The sequence below is a fragment of the Gymnoscopelus microlampas genome, assembly GCF_963454915.1.
Source record: "Gymnoscopelus microlampas genome assembly, chromosome: 7".
Classification (NCBI taxonomy): Eukaryota; Metazoa; Chordata; class Actinopteri; order Myctophiformes; family Myctophidae; genus Gymnoscopelus; species Gymnoscopelus microlampas.
Window position 1 is genome coordinate 35,577,104 of NC_139944.1, and position 19,499 is coordinate 35,596,602.

General features: G+C 42.9%; 4 protein-coding genes across 5 annotated transcripts; 3 read left to right on the top strand and 1 right to left on the bottom strand.

Moving 5' to 3' along the window:
• Nucleotides 1–552: 552 nt before the first annotated feature.
• Nucleotides 553–1,815, top strand: LOC311048539 (lanC-like protein 2; the record flags this gene model as incomplete). Its single annotated transcript, XM_084061798.1, has 1 exon — nt 553–1,815. The coding sequence occupies one exon, from the start codon at nt 553–555 to the stop codon at nt 1,813–1,815; it is 1,263 nt and encodes a 420-aa protein (XP_083917924.1).
• A 1,614-nt stretch (nt 1,816–3,429) lies between these two features.
• On the top strand, nt 3,430–4,917 carry LOC311048540 (xaa-Pro dipeptidase-like; the record flags this gene model as incomplete). The annotated part of the gene is made up of 1 exon (XM_084061799.1): nt 3,430–4,917. One exon carries the CDS (start codon nt 3,430–3,432, stop codon nt 4,915–4,917), a length of 1,488 nt encoding a protein of 495 aa, XP_083917925.1.
• Nucleotides 4,918–8,722: 3,805 nt separating this feature from the next.
• Nucleotides 8,723–14,464, top strand: fbxo2 (F-box protein 2). Of its 2 annotated transcripts, XM_084063660.1 has the most exons (7): nt 8,723–8,918; nt 9,686–9,749; nt 10,748–10,813; nt 11,198–11,324; nt 11,571–11,663; nt 13,036–13,180; nt 13,465–14,464. In XM_084063660.1, exons 3-7 carry the CDS (start codon nt 10,777–10,779, stop codon nt 13,603–13,605), a joined length of 543 nt encoding a protein of 180 aa, XP_083919786.1. In that variant the 5' UTR covers nt 8,723–8,918; nt 9,686–9,749; nt 10,748–10,776; the 3' UTR covers nt 13,606–14,464. The 2 variants fall into 2 exon arrangements, with proteins under 2 accessions (XP_083919786.1, XP_083919785.1); XM_084063659.1 differs by lacking the exon at nt 9,686–9,749 and having other exon boundaries at nt 8,725–8,918.
• A 710-nt stretch (nt 14,465–15,174) lies between these two features.
• On the bottom strand, nt 15,175–19,453 carry svbp (small vasohibin binding protein). Its single transcript, XM_084061543.1, has 3 exons — nt 19,317–19,453; nt 16,956–17,092; nt 15,175–16,755 (listed from the first exon to the last, which is right to left on the bottom strand). The coding sequence occupies exons 2-3, from the start codon at nt 17,067–17,069 to the stop codon at nt 16,669–16,671; spliced, it is 201 nt and encodes a 66-aa protein (XP_083917669.1). The 5' UTR covers nt 17,070–17,092; nt 19,317–19,453; the 3' UTR covers nt 15,175–16,668.
• Nucleotides 19,454–19,499: the final 46 nt, after the last annotated feature.

A 19,499-nucleotide genomic window follows, 5' to 3' on the forward strand; every position in this document is an offset into this window, starting at 1 on the left:
AGTAGTTTTTGAGATTTGTTGTGTGCAGCTGGAAAATGTAGCCTAATGGTGCATGGCACAATAGGAATGACCATGGTGGGGTCACCAAAATCAGTAGGGCCATCCTCTGAGGACTCCTCAGAGGATGGCCCCTACTGATTTTCCTCAGTGAGGAGCATATTCCATGGCAATTCTCCAGCCAGTAGTTTCTTAGGACCAAAAAGCATTGACACTGACATCCTTACAGAAAAACAGCCAAAAATGAGAAAGGTACGCTTAGTGGAACACATCTTGTCTATGATGTCAGTCATCAATGATGTATCTATGATGTATGACTCAATATGGCAAGGTTATATTTCAACTGTCATTGACTTCACATATTTAGGTTTAAAGTTAAATAATTCAATTAAATAAAGAGTTTACGTAAATAAAGAGTTTATGTAAGGAACCTAGGGTGAAACCCTAGATTTATTATTTAGTAATTGGTTTCCTAGTTCAGGTTCCAAACTATAAGACTTGTCTCCTCCCGTATTGTTGCTCCCGGGTTGGGCTGCTGTTGACATGGGAGATAGCATGTCAAAACGACAGCTGAAAGCTACAGAGCGCTCATTTATCAACCCCTATCCAGACTGTGACCAGGGCAGCCTCACATCCAACACGGGACTGGACGTGGACTGCAATGAGCCCTTTGACGTCAACGGAAAGGTGAGCGCAGCCTTCCAGAAAAAAGTCCAGAATAAGATTAAAGACCTCCTGCAACAGATGGAGCAAGGTCTGAAGACCGCCGACTCTCACGACTTCTCCACCTACACCGGCTGGACAGGCATTGCGCTGCTCTACCTGCAGCTGCACCGTGTGTCCCACGAGGCCTCCCACTTGCAGAGAGCTCTGGATTACGTGAAGAGACCCCTTAGGAACCTAAAGGGCCGGACGGTGACCTTTCTGTGCGGAGACGCAGGGCCGCTAGCGGTGGGGGCTGTGGTCCATCACAGGTTGGGGAACACCGCCGACAGCAAGGAATGTCTGACCAAACTTCTTCAACTACAGAGGGCGATACTGAGTGCAGCGTCAAACATGCCAGATGAGCTGCTGTACGGTCGAGCTGGTTACCTCTATGCTCTGCTCTATGTCAACAAGGAGATAGGACCCAATACAGTGGACGATAGCACCATCACTAAGGTGGTCACAGCCATTCTGGTGTCTGGTAAGAACCTATCAGCAAAGCTGAAGAAGACAGAGCGCTGTCCGCTGCTGTATGAGTGGTACAAGGAACAGTATGTTGGTGCAGCCCATGGCCTGGCTGGCATCTACTACATGATCATGCAGCCAGGTGCAAAGGTTGATCCAGATGTGCTCACAGAGTTGGTGCGGCCGAGCATCGACTACGTCCGCCACAAGAAGTTTCCCTCGGGCAACTACCCCTCGGCGCTAAGCAAAGAGAGCGACCGGCTGGTGCACTGGTGTCATGGAGCCCCGGGTGTGGTGCACATGCTCATCATGGCATACAAGGTTTTTAAAGAGGAGAAGTACCGTCGGGATGCAGTGGAGTGTGGAGAGGTGATCTGGCACAGAGGTCTGTTGAGGAAAGGTTATGGAATCTGTCACGGCACCGCCGGGAACGGATACGCCTTCCTGTCCCTCTACCAGCTCACTCAGGAAAAGAAATATCTGTACCGCGCCTGCAAGTTTGCAGAGTGGTGTTTGGACTACGGGACCCATGGCTGTCGCATCCCTGACAGGCCATACTCTCTCTTTGAAGGCATGGCTGGCACCATCCACTACCTGTCTGAGATGGTCCAGCCTGAATCCTCCAGTTTCCCTGCCTTTGAACTTTGACCTGCACACCCCTCTTGGGCCACTGAGATTATGGGATTGAAGAAGCTGATGGTGGTGGGGAGGGGGGGGGGGGATGCAGGAGGGGGCGCAGGTTGGTGCACAAAATCACAACTGGCTTTCATCCACTTTCACTCTAGCATGCCAATTTTGGTCATCATCATGTTGTTAAAAATACTACTGCCATGGCTTTATGTGCCACTAGGGCCACTAGGCCAACCAAAGCCATCTGCATTCACTCCATCAGCCCACAAAGGTGATGGGTTGAGTTTCTAAATTCTAACCCATATTGACACATCTCTTCTACCTCAATGGCTCTGAAATTGTATACTGTACATCGCTTGCCTGGATCCAGAACACAGACTTGGCCCACTCCACTGCGTATCATATCAGGCTAAAACAGGCAGATTGAGGAAATACAACAATATCACATTGAGTGATATCGGTTGTCCCTAAACCTTTTTGTGAAAAGAACGATAATCCCCATTTCCTTTCCATTACTTCTGCCTCAGTTTGAGTTTGCTCATACGCAACTCAACACAACTTTCTCCAGGGGAAAGAGAAATAGTGGCAAGAAAGTTTTCTTGTGACTGTTAAAGGGCCTAATCTGTCTGTAACTCATTCATTCAAACAAATGTTTGTAATAACTTAGTTTTCATATTTAAATAACATTCAGCAATGCAGCATTTATAACACATTCTCTAATAACTGCTTTTCAGAAATAAACTACATTGTTGACTACATCTATACAATGTACAAGATCAATATGGATTAACTAGTGAAGGGAACAGTTGGGAGGAGTGTCTGGGGGTAGATACAGGGGGCTTTTACGTAGTAAGGGGCCAAACGCCCCTCTAGTTTTTTCAATGTGAGCTTGCGATGCGTTGTGTGAGCATGTAAATTGGCCTTCCACTATTTGTCGTACGAGACGTATAAAGTGCGTATGTGCGTGCGTGTGTGTGTGTGTGCGCGTGCGTGCGTGACTGTGCACACACATGTGGGGTCTTAGACTTTGTCAGATATAGGAAAGGGGGGCTCCAAGGAAAAAATGTTTGGGACCACTGCACTGATGTAAGCAACACAGCTAATCTACTAATGGGTGTCTTATATTTAGGTGTATCAGTGGTTGACAATTGGCACGCCCAGTCTGAGAGAAGTCCTATATACATGGGATATATGCCGTACGTTATAAGACCACATCTTGTTTGTTTTTTTTACATTTGGTGTCCGGTGTCCCACCCTCCTTCGGTTTACGACCTGAGGCCGATTCTACAAATGCCTTCTGAATCAGTAGTTCCCACACCCTTCCGTGTAAGGACCCCAAGGCGTTACGTGGATGGGATTCGTATGACTAGTGCAGTACCCGTTAGACCAATTTATGAGGTCTGTCATGTATGATGTCAGTATTATGACATCAGTCATAGTACCATTGAGAGATGTCAGTACTATGATTGCAGTATTATGACGTCATCGCCACACACAAACACACACAGACAACAAACACCGAGATAATACAAGAGCACAGGTATGAACACGTCTTGAATCTGACGTAGACTTTCTTTTCTAGATCATTCTTATAAAAACACATTTCATAGAATAAGTGTTGATTAGAGCATCATGGCATCTGTGGCAGAACCTATGTACTGGCTTGGTAAGGACACCCTCAGAGTGTCCGCAACCCTATTTGCAGAGAACCGTCTTCGACTCATTGAGGGGCTTAAGGTTAAAGAAGGCGTTCAGCCCAGGTCAGTGGTCGTTCTACAGGGAGGGGAACAGAAACAGAGGAATTGCACTGACACAGACCTTGTCTTCAGACAGGAGTCTTTCTTCCACTGGGCTTTTGGAGTGACTGAACCAGATTGCTTAGGAGCCATTGATGCGGACACAGGGAGATCGATCCTTTTTGTCCCTAAACTGCCTGAGAGCTATGCCACTTGGATGGGAAAGATCCATCCTAAAGAGCACTACAAGGAGAAATATGCAGTGGATGAAGTTCAGTATACCTGTGATATTGTTGGTGTCGTGGCCAATCTGAAGCCAGCAGTCCTCCTCACTCTACGAGGGAAGAATACAGACAGTGGCAGTATCTGCCGCGAAGCCTCCTTTGAAGGAATTAGCCGGTTCCAATTAAACAACACTCTTTTACACCCAGTTATTGTGGAATGCCGTCTGATTAAGACAGACATGGAACTGGAGGTCCTGCGTTACACTAACAGGATTTCCAGTGACGCCCACAAAACGCTGATGAAGCACGTGAAACCTGGACAGAAGGAATATGAGATGGAGAGCCTGTTCCAGCACTACTGCTACACCAATGGGGGAATGCGTCACACCTCCTACACCTGTATCTGTGGAACGGGCCACAACTCATCTGTTCTCCACTATGGCCATGCTGGAGCTCCCAATGACAAGACTATAATGGATGGAGACATGTGTTTGTTTGACTTGGGTGGAGAGTACTACTGCTACTCCTCTGACATCACATGCTCGTTCCCAGCCAATGGGAAGTTCACAGCAGAACAGAGGGCCATCTATGAGGCAGTGCTCAGGTCTTCCCGCACCGTCATGGCTGCCATGAAACCAGGTGTGAAATGGACAGAGATGCACCGGCTGGCTGACAAGGTGCACCTGGAGGAGCTGGTTAAGATCGGCATCTTGAAGGGCAGTGTAGATGACATGATGAAAGTCCACCTGGGCTCTGTGTTCATGCCCCACGGCCTCGGACATCTACTAGGCATCGACGTCCACGATGTGGGGGGCTACCCAGAGGGTGTGGAGCGGATCGACGAGCCAGGCCTTAGGAGTTTGAGGATGGGTCGGCTGGTTCGGGAGCGCATGGTTCTGACAGTGGAGCCTGGTATCTACTTCATCGACCACCTGCTAGACCAGGCCCTAGCGGACCCTGCCCAGAGCTGTTTCATCAACAACCAAGTGCTGGCTAACTTCCGTGGCTTTGGAGGGGTGCGCATTGAGGACAACATTGCGGTGACTGAGAGTGGTGTGGAGCTGTTGACCTGTGTCCCTCGCACGGTGAAGGAGATCGAGGAGTTCATGAGTAACCCTGAAAATCCCTCTAGTCCTGCGGTCTGCAACGAGAAGTTCTAAATTACATCAATGTGACCTACTGTACCATTTTCAGATGTTGCCAAAAACACATTTTATGTGAGGATTTATCAAGAACTCCACACAGACATTGCATAACAATGATCATGGGGACAAATCTTGGACCTGAACACAACTGGGCTCAGGCATCTGAAAAGATGATGCACCGTTGCAGCCACTCGTTCGATTGTTTTAAATGTTTGTCATCTGTTTTTTGTTTTTTTGTTTTTTTCCGTGCAAGGGGGCTAAGGGGGGCTTGACACTGCAGCTGCAAGATTTCTACCCCTCTGTTTTATCTGAAAATTGGCGTGTCCGAGGTATGAGTGACACCCTTGTAAATAACTGAATTGTTGTCCAGCAGCGAGACGAGAGCTCCATACTCCCAGCGGCTCAAGGCAGCACAGCTGTGCGCAGCAGGAGAGCTCACGGGCAGGGAGGAGATGTACAGACACTCGATGCTCGTCTCTGGCAGCTTGTTTGTAAATGGTCTATAGAGTTTAGGTAAGAAATAGGCCACAGGTGCTCAATCTTGATTAATTTCACATCTACAACTGCTAGTTTAAAACTTTATCAATATTTAGTACTTCCATACAGTGCTTCGTTTTTGCGCATCTCAAATGGTGTCTCAAATTCAGTGCATATGTTACAGTGAATTTGATAAATCATTGGTAGATCAGTGCTCATTTTAATAGTTGCAAAAAGTTGCCATGGATCCATGCTGTTATCTCATAACCTACTTATTGTAGCAGGTGGATCCTTCGTGACATTTATTGCAAGCAGCCGTTTTGTCGTTTTGCATTTGTTAGTGGTAAAAAAATATTATTATAATAATTGTTATTATTATTATGTGAAAGGACAGTCGCCGCCTGACACAAAGAAGGACTCGACACTGGGGTCAAACTGGTTCTGTGCATACGGTTGCTTGAGAACTCCACCTTTTGTGCCTAATCTGTAGCATCCGTCTTCAGATATCTTGAGCACAACAGCAAAAACATTGTGGGGATCGTTCTTCCCGCAGTTAGGCTCTGGAACTGGGACCCTGACACACTAGGTTATGAGATAACACCATGGATCCGGGCGTTGACGTACATGCCACGTCTAGGCCTAATTGATTTAATGCAATCGTAAAAGACAAGAAAATTAACTATAATTCTAAAAGATATATCTATTTCAGGTCAGAGAATAAACTAGCTTGTGTCAACAGGGGGAGCAAGAGAGCTGTTGGACAGTGTGAAGGAGGCCTGCCATTATAGACCAATTATTTGTTTCCCAACATTGAGACTGGACGCACAGATGATTGTTTCACGCAATCAATTCCCAACCTGTTGTTTTGGGGTGTGCTGGTTTCAGCACACCCCAACCCCCTCTTGTGTGTTGGCTAGTGGGGCGCGTCCTAGCGAGACCTGACAGAATGGGTTTCATTACGTGCATACTGGTTTCGTGCATACTGATTCTTATCAATGTGACGTTGTCTGTTAAAGGCGCTATAACAGCAATGGCATGCAGTCATGTGATCAAGATGTTAAGCATCAAAGTCTAGGTGAACCCAAGTGCAGACAAGTGCATAGACAAAAAAAAATCATAGTTATATTGCCAGTCCAGAGAGAAACAAAAAAGAAAAAAGGCAAAAAGTCTAAACAAGGAATAGGCCTAGGCTTAGGCTAACAGAGCAGATGAAGAAGCCACAAAAACAGGACAGAACTCAAACAGGTTCTGTGGTCAGAGAAAGCACAACACGGTAAGGATTCAACAAAAAATTGAGGACAGGGCAGAGCTTATATAGAGGCAACTAGATTGCTGAAGAGGTGCAGCTGAGGAGGCTAGCCACCACACACCCCTATAGTCACCCAATCCACACACTTCCCTCTTCTACCCCGGATTTGAACCCAGGTCTCCTACGCAAGTGATGAACTTTTTTTTACCATTGAGCTAATAGAGCCTGCCTGCTTGCTCAGGGAATGAATTGAATCTTGACCTTCAGGTCAAAATCTTTGTCAAACCAGAAACAAGATCGTGTCAAAGGTCATGTCTCACCTAGACACAGGATTTGATTTAACTCAATAGAAGAGCAGGGAGACAAAATACAACCACCCCATTTTTTTATATTGTATTAACAAGTTATATTGTATTAACACTAGAAGTTCGGCCCGCTGTGCGGGCCTCCCATCTAGCGTGACGTTCTCTCTCTTTGTCCGTGTGTGTCTTTCTCTCTCTCGCTCTCTCTGTCTCTGTGTCTCTGTCTAGCGCTCTCTCTCTCTCTTTCTCTCTCTGTCTGTCTCTCGCTCCGTGTCTCTCCCCCCCCGCCAGTGCCGAGCGTGATTCTCGCACCTGATTGGCTTAGCCTCGTTGTTGAAGAATGTGTCTGTTGAAGAGCAACAGGGGGAAGTGCGACGTCGAGTAGTGTTGGCACGTCCGCGTATTGTAAGCGATGCGCTTATTAGAAGCGACGTTGGATTAGCCTATTTTAATGCACCTGGCGGGCATTTAGGGGGCTTATTTGGTCGCTTCTTATGGGCTTGTGGCGATAACGTGGGTAATAATGTTTTGTTTGGGATGTACATGGCGCGTAAATGACGGACATATTAGCGTGACTGTGGTGGGAATAAGGAGATTACCGCGTTGACTGCAAAGACATAATGTGTAAGTACTATGAGACATTTTTGGCGGTGTGCTAAAGGGTTTCCCTTTTCGGTGTGGTTGCTAATGTGTCGAAATGGTGTTGGACGAAAATAGTTATGCTAGAAAGAGGCAAATGTGTAGTGAGCAATGCAAAGTAGACGAAACAATGCGTAAATGAAGCGTGCACGTTGTGGCTAGTGTTGTAGTGACATGTGATATGTTGTTGTGTGGATACTGAAACAATGAACTGGTATCAGGGTCACCACCGGAAGGGCTGACTTTTCTCCAATGTAATTGTAGATACTCTACCATACATATTGGACAACATTTTATTCATTCAAAAAAGTTATATAGTGCTGCTTTAATATCTATATTGTCTTTGTTCTCGGTAATGGATAGGATTTGATCATACAATTCTGATAATCTACTGATGTCAGTGAGGTAACAACATTTTAGTTTATTTTCTCACCATTTATTTTCTAATCAAGGTCGCTTAATCACTACATTGGTGCAATGTCTTCATCCAGTCTGATTAGCGATATGCTAAATGATGAAGAACTTTATCTCTCCTAAATCTGTCTGAATCTGTGAAAGATTTAACATTATCATTGGAAGGACACCTAATAACACCACTGAACTAATAGGTTAAGGGTGCACACTGCAACAAAGGCCAAACCAGTCAGAAGGAAAAGAATAAATGAATAAATGTCATGGGAAATAGTAATGTAGTACATCAAGTAACAGAACAATCAGAAAACTGGAATGCAACTTGGAATGTGTGAGTCTCTCCTGCTTTAGGTCAGGCATTTGTCTCTCTGTTGTACTGTTGTGCAATGGTTCATTGGTTTGGAGCGCCTCAACAATCACACTGGGGAGCTGTGAATCACTGTTACGGGACAGGATTTCAAGAAGAGATCTATTCTGGGGTATTATGATAAGTTGAGAACACATGGATATACTAGGAAAATACAATGTATTATCAGAAAACAGTAAAACGTCTAATAATTAGGTATTACAAAAGCTAGGAAGTAATATTGAGTTATCTCCTCACCTCTCCACCTTGTGCTCCTGTGTGTGTTTTGCTTGAAATGCTTGAAGACATTAATTTCATGCTGAGTTTTGTGCGTGTACTGTACAGTTCTGCTAATTTCTGCTGGGTCTATGCTGTTTGCCTCTCTCTCTCAGCTTGCAGGATGTGCTCCCCCTATCGTGTGCATGCTATGTGTGTGTCTGTGTGTGTGCGTGGCCAGGCTATATAAACCACTCTGCCACAAGAGTGCTACCCTGCAGTGGAGCTCAAGTGTCAGACACAGCAGCAACTGAGAGACAGACAGGACGTGACGGAGAGAAAAAGAAGACTGCACCAGCACCACCGTTCTCAGGCTGTGAGTAGAACATTGACATTCGTGTGCATTTAGGTCGAGCAGAGTGTCCTTTTCACTGCAGTATACAGCATCTTGTTAATGTGCATGCAGGCCTATACTGTATCATACATTTTAGAGCACTGTTCACAAGAGCAGATGACTCAGCAGTTCAACTTAGTAAAAAGTAGTCAAGTCTATTTGTGTAATCAAGTCTATTCGTGTTATCAACTCTCTTTGTTTGGTATGGATAAATGTGATAGTGTTGCACTGTAGGCAAGCCTCATTAATACTGCAAAGCACTATAGGATTCGCACATCGCACACTGTTTTTCTGCTGACTGACTTCTTCTGACCATCTGAATCTGATGATTATTGGTTGATCCTCTGTGATACCTCCTATTCAGTGGTTGAAGGGGGTGGCTTTTCCCCTAGCTGTTGTGCTGTGAGTCAGCAGAATGGGCATTAGTGTTTTGTGTTTTGCTGTGTGTGTGCGCGCATGCATGCGTGCGTGTGTGTGTGTGTGTGTGTGTGTGTGTGCGTATGTGCGCGCGCGCACACACGTGCGTGCGTGTGTGTGTGTGTGTGTGTGTGTGGGCTGGATGACTTTCCTGGGCTCAGTGATATTGACCCGAATCTGTCATCAGGCTCCATGGGAGTCTGACCTCAGCATGCCTCTTTTTCTGGGTGGAGCCCAGTCTCATTTAGTGTCAAAACAGAGACATCAAAACATACCTTAAAGGGGTTCTACCTTCGAGGACATAATAAACATGATGTTGTTGTGTGTTTCAGCTGGAGCGGTCAGTCTGACTGGAACTACAGGACACATCGGCTGTAGTCCATTGTAGAGGTCCAGGTAGAACCGATATTCCCTATGGTGATGTCACAGGAGAAGGAATCGTGTTCAAAATGAAAACAAAAACAAAACAAAAAAACACAAACTACAAATCCACAAAACATACTCCAACATCATGTTTATTATATCCTCAACTTCATTAAAACAGGATTTAGGTGCAAAATCTGTGAAGTTCCCTTTAAGCTTTTACACTGGAAGGCTTGACAAAACACAACACTGCTTGACACAAGATTATAGGGTAGGTGCCAGGTAAGACGCACAGGGAATTGTCCTTTTACGCAGTTTGGTCTCAGCAAAAAGTGGTCTGTGAAAAAGGAGTTATTATCTTGGAGTTGTTATCTTTGCTGGTACTGGAATCTATGAAAGCCATGAAATATGAACTATATGCCTGTTTGTGAGCTTGCAGCAGTAGTGCTCAGAATAAAGAAGGATATAGTTTATTTGGCTGCAATGAAATTGACAGAAAAAATATTATTAATTCCCCCTAACTCCCTGTGCTGTGCTACTGCATGTTTGCAGAAGAATGAACAGTATTATTGTGGTGCCAGAAATGAGCTGGGCACAGAGGCTTACTGAAAAGACCCAGAAGGTCTTTCAAATGGGTATCCAAGCAACTTATACAAAGCCGTTTCTCACACTTGCTAATGGTGTGTGTGTGTGTGTGTGTGTGTGTGTGTGTGTGTGTGTGTGTGTGTGTGTGTGTGTGTGTGTGTGTGTGTGTGTGTGTGTGTGTGTGTTCATTTGTGCTTGAAATATTAGGAATATGGCTGTGTGCCATTTTCCTGGGGGGATGAACCAATAATAATGTGGGAATGGGGAGGGCTGATCTCAGTTTGTCTCCTGCAGGCAAGTTTTATTGTGTTATCAAGTCTCTGGATTTGGTACGGAGTCACATTTAATACTGTGTTGCTCTCAGTTTGTCTCCTATGCAAGCTGTTCGTGTTATCAATAATAATATGGGAGAACGGAGGGCTGATGTCAGTTTGTGTCCTATGCAGGCATTGCCGTCTCAGCATCACCCATAGTCATGGCCAGAAACCTACTGAAGAATCCCAGTGGAGAAGGTAAGAAGTCTATTTGTACGTTAGAGACACTACCTACATCACCAGTACATCCATATCACACTTACTAACTTTGTAACTATATGAATAGCATCAGGTAGGGCCCCACTTTGCAATGCATGTTATGACTAGAGAGGACAAAGGAGAACTGCTTTGGGTTACAGTATGAAAGCTGTTCAATACTGAAGGTACCCTTTGAAAATGGTCCATTCAACCCATTACTGAAGAAAGGATGCAAGGCACTCTTTAAAAAACGTAATAATTTAAGAGTGGAAAACATATATATACTGGTGTATACATACATACTTACAATGTGTTTTGGGAATGGTACATGTCCATAATACAAGACTGCTATTGCCAGTATCAGATTGTGCATTTCCATCCCAGAGCAGCTGGAGTCCTGGGAGCTGACAGAGAATGGTGGCAGCCAATGGCAGGTGGAGGACTTGCCCGGAGACTGTGGTCATGACTTCTGTAATGACGGAGTGACTAAATTCTTTGCCACTTCTTTTGAGTGAGTGTGTAGTGTGTTATTATAATAGCAGTCTACAGTACAAGCTCACTATGCAACAGGACACTTTGTGAGCTTTTAGGTCAGCTATTTTTCTGCAAAGGTTTTTCCCACAATACGGATTCTGGGGTTCAAGCGGTTAATGACCACCCTCCCCCACCTCTCTCTCTCTCTCTCTCTCTCTCTCTCTCTCTCTCTCTCTCTCTCTCTCTCGCTCTCGCTCTCTCGCTCTCTCGCTCTCTCTCCTAGGCTGTGTCTGAAGAGACAGGTGATTGATCTGCTGGCAGAGGGTTACTCTCCTGAAGATCTGGATGCCCAGCCTGCTGTAAATGTGGAAGACTGGTGAGAAATACAGAAGAAAGTAATACGTCATGTTTATTATGTATCAATGACGATATACAAAAGGGGGTGATAAGAGGACAACGGGTGTGATAAGCTTGTGTTATTTGGTCAGCTGCCATATTTTCCCATGGGGAAGTGCCACAGTGCGCTGTAGCCTGCGAGTGACCTCACAAAGTTTATTTTCAAATGACAGAAATGAGCAATCAGGTCATGGTTCATCGATAGCATATTACATATTAGTTAATATTTCCATGGACGACTATGAAGATAGTGTTGTCAACAAATCTATGAAGCCATCAAAGCTGCAGCATCACTTGGAGACAGCCCACAGGCACTTGAAAGAAAAAAATTGAAGCTACTAATCTTAAACATATCAACGGTCAACAGACATGGAAGAAACAATCTGCTAAATATGTTGAGCTATAGCTTTGAAAGCCTCATATCAAGTTGCATAGAAGGCTATGGGTCCCTGCTTCGTCTCTGTCAGCTAAACTTAAGGGTCCTTGGAAAAATGTAGACCCCTTAACCAATAAATAATGGTGGAATTACTCCACAAACATTTCATTTAAATTGTACAGTTATAAAACAATTATAAAATAAAATAAATACTTTGATAAATAAGAATATTGATTGGGCAATAAGGTACAGCCAGGGTGTTTCTCGGGGGATACGGGAATACGGGAAAGAGCATGGCAATAACATGTGTTCTCCTCTGTGGCCCGCTGGGACAACAGAGGAGAACGAACATTGGCAATAATAACCCGATCATAATTAGAGACAGTGAGAATGAGATAATGGAAAATAACTACTAATGAGAGCAGGTGGGGAAACAGAAAGATATATATGGATTGGGGATAGGGAGAGGTTCAGAGATTATCGCATTGACATTGTTTGCTGTATTGCTGGAGCTTGCTAACTGCAATAAACCCTTTGCTGTTATACTTACTTCAAGTTTGAGAGTGCCTTCATTCTACCAATCCACCTTAGTATTGAAGACCAAAGGACCCCTTTTAAACCTCACACATGTGAGCTCTGATATGGGGGTCAATTATAACATTTAACTTTAGTTCAATTCATCCCCAGCTATCCTGTGGATTGAGTGGGGATGATGAAGGAGTGTAAGGACGTGTGAGTGCTTGATAGAAATGGTTGCTTCCCAGTCTCTAAAAAGACTCAAGTATTCATTTTACTTGGCCTGGGCAATTGGGCAACCGTTTTAATCATTAAAATAAGCATCCTCTGAAAATGCACGTGGCCCACCCAGCTGACCACTTAGATGGGTGGGCTGCAAACGCGTCGGAGAACATGTTTGGAAGCGCTGACGGACACACATGCCTCTCCTTGCCTGATTCATTTTTCACTCGTCCTGCAGGTACAGTGGGAGGTCAGACTGTGGCTGTACCTATGAGGCGACTGTCTGTCTGTTGGATGAGAACCAGGAAGTGCTGCAAGAGTTTAAGCCGGACCCGGTTACCCTGGACCCTGACTGTGATGACTTTGACTGCTCATGGAAGCAGGTACACAGTGAGAGGCAGACCAAGGCACAGACAAGTTGTTCAGCCCTGGCATGAAGCTTGTATATGGTTACCTTTTTTTACCTAGTTTTAATTTGACCCTTTAGTTTAGCCTAGTTGGGTGAGTCCCATGTCATTTTTTGATTGCCTATGCTGTTTTTATGCCTGTTTTTAAACCCTGTTGCACTTTGTGATTTGCAAGAGCGTAAAGTGCGTCATAATTAAAATGTATTATTATTATTACCTTGATGGCAGTTTGACAGTCACTTCTGTTCTTTGACCTCCAGGTGAGCCACACATTCACAGAGTATGGCCCTGGGCTACGATTCATCTCCTTTGAGCACGGAGGACAGGACACCAAGTACTGGGACGGGTGGTTTGGAGTGAGAGTCACCGGAAGCACCGTTACCATCGAGGTTGATGCCTGAAGCAAGACATGGGGAAGTACAGTAGAGGACATTTATTTGTATGGTGAGGGAGGAGAACTGGCAGAGGGTCGGGTGTAGAACAAAGAGGGGAGTTTAGTTGTGGAGGAAGGGGGAGGGATGATGCTGCACAAAGGATAGAATGAAGAGGTTGCTAATGGACACAAGCTTAAAAGGTAGGAGATGGGATTTTTATTAAAAGGTTGGCTGATATGAGCAAAATTGAAGAGCGTCTCTTAGAGGACTAGTTATGCTGTGTTCCTAGCTACAGTAGGTTGCACCACTCAGTGTCATGCAGTGGCTGTATCTATGCTGAGTAAACAGAGCTGCTGCTATAATTTAAAGGATCAGTCAAATGACATGCTTTGTCTGGGTGTAGTAATGCTACAAAAACTACTAGTGAACTACTGTGGTATCACCCTGGCTTTATTAACGTCTATGGCCTCTAAACTACTGCTTGAAATGCAATGATTACTACTAACAACTCCCTCTGCTCAGTGACAAGTCAAGGCATTACATTGTTTTGTTTGGTGGACAGGGATCATCTCTTCGGAATCGGAAGCAATCACGTGTTTTATAACGACCAAATAATAAACTATGCATACATTGTATTATCATCAGTCAAGGAATTGCTTGTTTTTGTTTAACTACAGTGTGGTCACAAATCTCTTTCTTAAGGGAGACTATGCCAATGAATATGGTGGCACCAAAAACAACCAAAGTTTCAAACATTATAAACACCATTTACGGCATTTGTTTGACTTTGGCATTGACCTCAGTGATGTACTGTATTGGGTTCTACCCTAGCAGCATATCAGGTGGATGGAAATCAGAAACGGTAGATTAGATTTCAATCACTGAAAAAAAATAGTGTGAAATGCCACAATAAATGTATGTAGCATAATATGCCATACAGTATTATACATTATAACGACTGTATATAACTACGTATCAACCACATATCACTTATTTCCTGCTTGTATAAAACTAGAACTAATTAACAAAGTGGCTTGACTCAAGTACACAGACTATTGATGAACTACACACACTAGCAATAATAATAACCAATACAAGCAAGGGTAGGATCATAGACTGGAATTCCACTGCACCTAACAACCCTACAGAAATGGAAGACAGCAAGACCATGTCATACAAACGTGATCCAATTCTAAAGGAATTTGGAGCGTGCATGTATTTTCAGATCTCTATAAATGCTCTGTTTGTCTAAAAGAACAGGAAAACAGGATTCATCGAAAAAAGAAGGGAAAAAAATCCGACACCCTGAGACCGAAGTATTTCTACAAGATGAAGACACATTTTGTGTATGAAGTGAGAACACATCTTACTTGTGGTGTAAATGCTCTCGAACAACCATATTTAAGTGGCTTAAATACAGACGAGCTGCTACAGTCTCCCAGTAGAATATTTTAAGTTTAATAAATCAATGTATAAAAAAAATAAAAAATGAAGTTACAAACTTGACATTTGAGTCCAATATGACCTTCTTCTGATGGTCATATTGGACAAAAACTGTGTTATGAACTTTCTTTTTTTTACTACATGTATCTACTTTTATTTTAGGCAGTCATCTTTTACATATTGCAATTCTACATATTTCATTTATTATAATAATTTAAACTTTGAACAGTGTGAGTTGATTGTTGTTATGAAATGGTGAAACAAATTTCTGAAATAGACCGACGGTCTACTTCCGAGGCCAACATGTGGTACTTGTGCATCACTTATCACCAGGAAAGAAAACACACCCAGGCGTTTAAAAATCTCCAGTATCTTTACTAATTTGAAAACAAAATTAAATAACTAATTGAAATTAAATGGAATGAAATACAGTATTCAGCCAATTAGAACAGCTATCAGCCATCACACATCAATATAAATAGTTTAGGTTCCAAAGCCTGTAACAGTAATATGCAACATTAAATAAAAAATGCATCCATTTGGCGGTGTATACAATGTCTTAAACAAAGTAGATTTCAATGTGACCACCTTAAACACATTATGGAAATTGACTTTTTAGCAAAATATCTCTGATGACTGTGGGGAGAGGTAGTCATCAGAGGAGTAGTAGTAATAGAAAAGTGGGTCTGGAGCCTGGAGGGTTTGTTGGTTCGAATCCTTGGACGAGGTGAGAAGCGATTCTTGGGGGGAAAAAGTGAGCTTCTCTCCGCACTTTCTATAAATTACAACTTAATTCCAAAGAACTCTTGTACAATGCAATTAAAAGTAATATTTCACTGAATACTCACTCCACTGTCAAATTGATTGTACAGATCGATACAAAAGGTTTTTGATTGCATGCAATACAACGGAATAGAGTTTAACATTTTCTGTCCAATTCTGAACATGGTGCTGTGGTCTGATCCTACAATACCCATAATTCACTGCAAAGCCTTGGTTCTCAAGGCCATCGCCCCTAGTAGCAGAGGGCTTGATTTAGTGTTTTACATACAAGCTACATCACCCCAGCAATCAATCTGTGGTGCTTTTGATGTGTTGCCTTGGATACAGATATGGCACTGGTAGCACCATGTATTGATCATTACTTGCTACTGATAAAGACACTGTGATAAGGCTGTAAAATAGTGGTGTATTCACTTCTCTTGTCAAAACATTGGGCTTCTTCCACAGGTTCACATGTAAACATATCTGAATAGGTTCATATTTTGTAAAAGTTACAAAAATATCAGCCAATGAAGAAATGTCAGTGATATAACGCATCTCTTGCAGGAGGTAAGCAATGTTCTCCCTTTTGTTCATTGTATTTACCTACACATGCTGGTCTTATGGCTCACAATAACAGTCTACCCTCACACATTCAGCCAGAGAATGGACTCAGTGTGTCCAGTCTGTAACACAATCAGTTGCACAATAATAGCCTTGGTGAGCAAAGTCTGTAATAAAGAGAAATCTACAGAACATTTTGTTTCAGTCTTCAGAGAAAAGGACGGGACAGTATTGGGTTTTGTGATAGATGTGCACACACCCACACACACATGTTAGTGAGGGATGCCCTGCGAGAGGCAGAGGCAAAAGACACAGATGGTCTCATTCTCCTTGGGATTGCATCTGTTTACAGAAGGCCTCAAACTGTTGCTGCTCCAGCTCCGTCATCATTTTGTTCAGGGCATAAATCTAAAAGAAAAGAGAAAGTCAACACAGTTACAATTACATTTACAATTTAGTCATTTGGTGCTCTGGTGCTCTCAGATTGCTACTATCCGGTTGATGATAGAGGACTGAGAAGAGATATCGCACCAGAGTGGTTGTTAGAATTTTATCATTGCGTACAACAAATCCTTAAAAGATGAACACACATGGAACAGTTGGCTCACCTCTGCCCTCTGTCGCTGTTTGAGCTCCTGCTGAGCAGATTTCTGCTTTGCCCTGTCACCTCTGGTAGGAGTAGAGTTCAACTTTTGCTTGTCTTTACGACAGGCTGGCTCCATGGCTGTTTTACACCGAACCCACCCTGAAAAAAAGATTAAGAATAGATCATCTCAAGACAACTGCCAGTGACTTTCACATATTGACACGATAAATGTTCAATACTCTAGTTACAAATATGGATGATAATGACGATAAGGCTTTAGAATTTTAACCAATTAACATGTTGAAATGAAGCCTATCAACAGAACCTAGTAAGATCACTTTTGAGCGTGATTAGCATAACCTAAATTCTAAAACCAGACAACCACTCTCTTAGAAACGCTGAGGTTTCCTTCTGCCACTGTGAGTTAATAATTAATTAATAAGTGTTATATACTTATTGCGAGTGCTGATGACTTTATTTGTGCTATTTTTGTGCCTTAATTGGTCGGCACCCATCATACTTTGAAGACCTTTCAGTTGAGCATGCCAGGTCCCTTGTTTCTTGACTTATCAGGAGGGAAAAGCAAAACAACCTATATATTCTTGATGGATTGAATACATAGGACCACATTGGAAACAAGCCCTCAGGGATTTTTGTGTTATCCTTTTAGCATCATTGTTTAATCGTACCACTGTACTTTTTGCAAACTGTTAATAAAGTATTCAACCAAAAAAGCCTGTGGTTCAGCAAGGGATAAATGAGGATAATTGTGCAGAAAAGCACACTTTATTCTATGAAGGCAATCAGGCAGGTACTCGGGCACTGGTTTGCTTCATTTGTGCTCGTGCCTGACAGGGGGTCAACACAAATGGTTGTGTAAGAATGTCTGATATCTTTAAATAAGATTATACAATATATTATGGAGTGAATGACATAGTATCAGAGACCATGAGTCCATGACAATGTCACTAGAGAAAATAGAATCCACATATGAGGAGTGCTATATACCACACCTTATTTCTTTGCTTCTACCCTGTGAAAAGTCTGGTGACGCGAGGTTACCTCTGCCCTTGTTGCCTGTTTAGATTATAGATATTAGTTGTTATTTATAATTTAGATAGATGCTTTGTTTACTTGTTCACATGCTAAAGTATGTTACTTGGAGGTTGTTTACACCAATGCTATGATGCCATTCAGGTGATAGATTATTTGTCTACCTGCTTATCCTAGTTACTTTGCAGCACATACCTTAGCACTTGAATTATTACGTTGAGGTTAGGGTTAGCTAACCCTTGAAACAAAAAAAAAGGCATGGGTTTCCGAGGCTAGCTAACCCTAACCTGGACGAGAGGTCCGCCGGGGACCCCGTCCCCTAGCTCTGGTCCATAACGTTAGAACTCCTAACGCTATGGAACAGAGCCAGGGACCCCCATGTGGTCCTCATGCAGCTAAATTATTCATAGTTAGTTGGTTCCATTTGTACGATCTACAGGACCACAATGGAAATAAGCCCTCAGGGCTTTTTGTGTTATCCTTTTTAGCACCATGGCATAATAGTACTGACTGTACACTTTTGCAAATCTGTTAATAAAGTATTCAATCAATCACTCAATCAATCAATCTCAGAGTTAAATCAAGCAGTGTAGATTGGGGTCCCAGAGTCAGTATGGGTCCCTGAAATGATAAAGGTTGAGAAACACTGGACTTGGACTTGCACTTTATTAGCCCTAAAATGGCTTAGCCGCCAGCAACTTAGGATGCTATAATGCTTATAAAGCTAGCATTATAGCATGTAGAATGGGTGATATGCCCATACATTGTATGGAATGCAGCCATTCTAGTCAAGGCAGTCACCTTTATTTGTATAGCACATTTAAAAACAACAGAAGTTGACCCAAAGTGCTTTTCATTCAAAAATAACAAAGACCTCATAAAATACTACATGGTAAAAGAAACACAAAAGCAATACCTCATACAAGGCACATCATAATTAAAAGAACATAAAAAGCAATACAATTTAAACACAAAAGTTAAAATAAATACAATACCATTCTAGTGCTATAAGAGTTGGTAAGTCACCCACTCACCCTGGATAAGTTCATAAGAGTGTCTGCTAAATGTCTCTAAAGGTTGGAAATGGATAGTATTATTGGGAGTGTCCAACCATATATTAATGATATCATGGGTGAGGTCTGGGAGATATTATTATTTACACATTATATAATCACAATAATACGGACGAGCTCTAATCTGCATAATGCACTTTAATCGTAATGCAGACTAGTTAGCTTAGCAAGCTAACGTTAGCCTTACACGTTATGATGAAGCACTTCATCTCTAGACTTGTTAAATATGTGACATTTATTATTAGGAAACAGCTCACCTGTAGATCTATTAACCGTCTGAAAACACAAAGTAACAACAGGGTTGATGAAAAGCCAGGAAAGTTGGCTGTCACGATTTGACAGCTGGTCTAAACAGCTGTTGTGATGATGGAGGCGTTAGCAGTAGCGTTGCCAGGTTTTGCGAGAGGAATAAGTAACCAGGTCTATGAAAACAAGCCCAA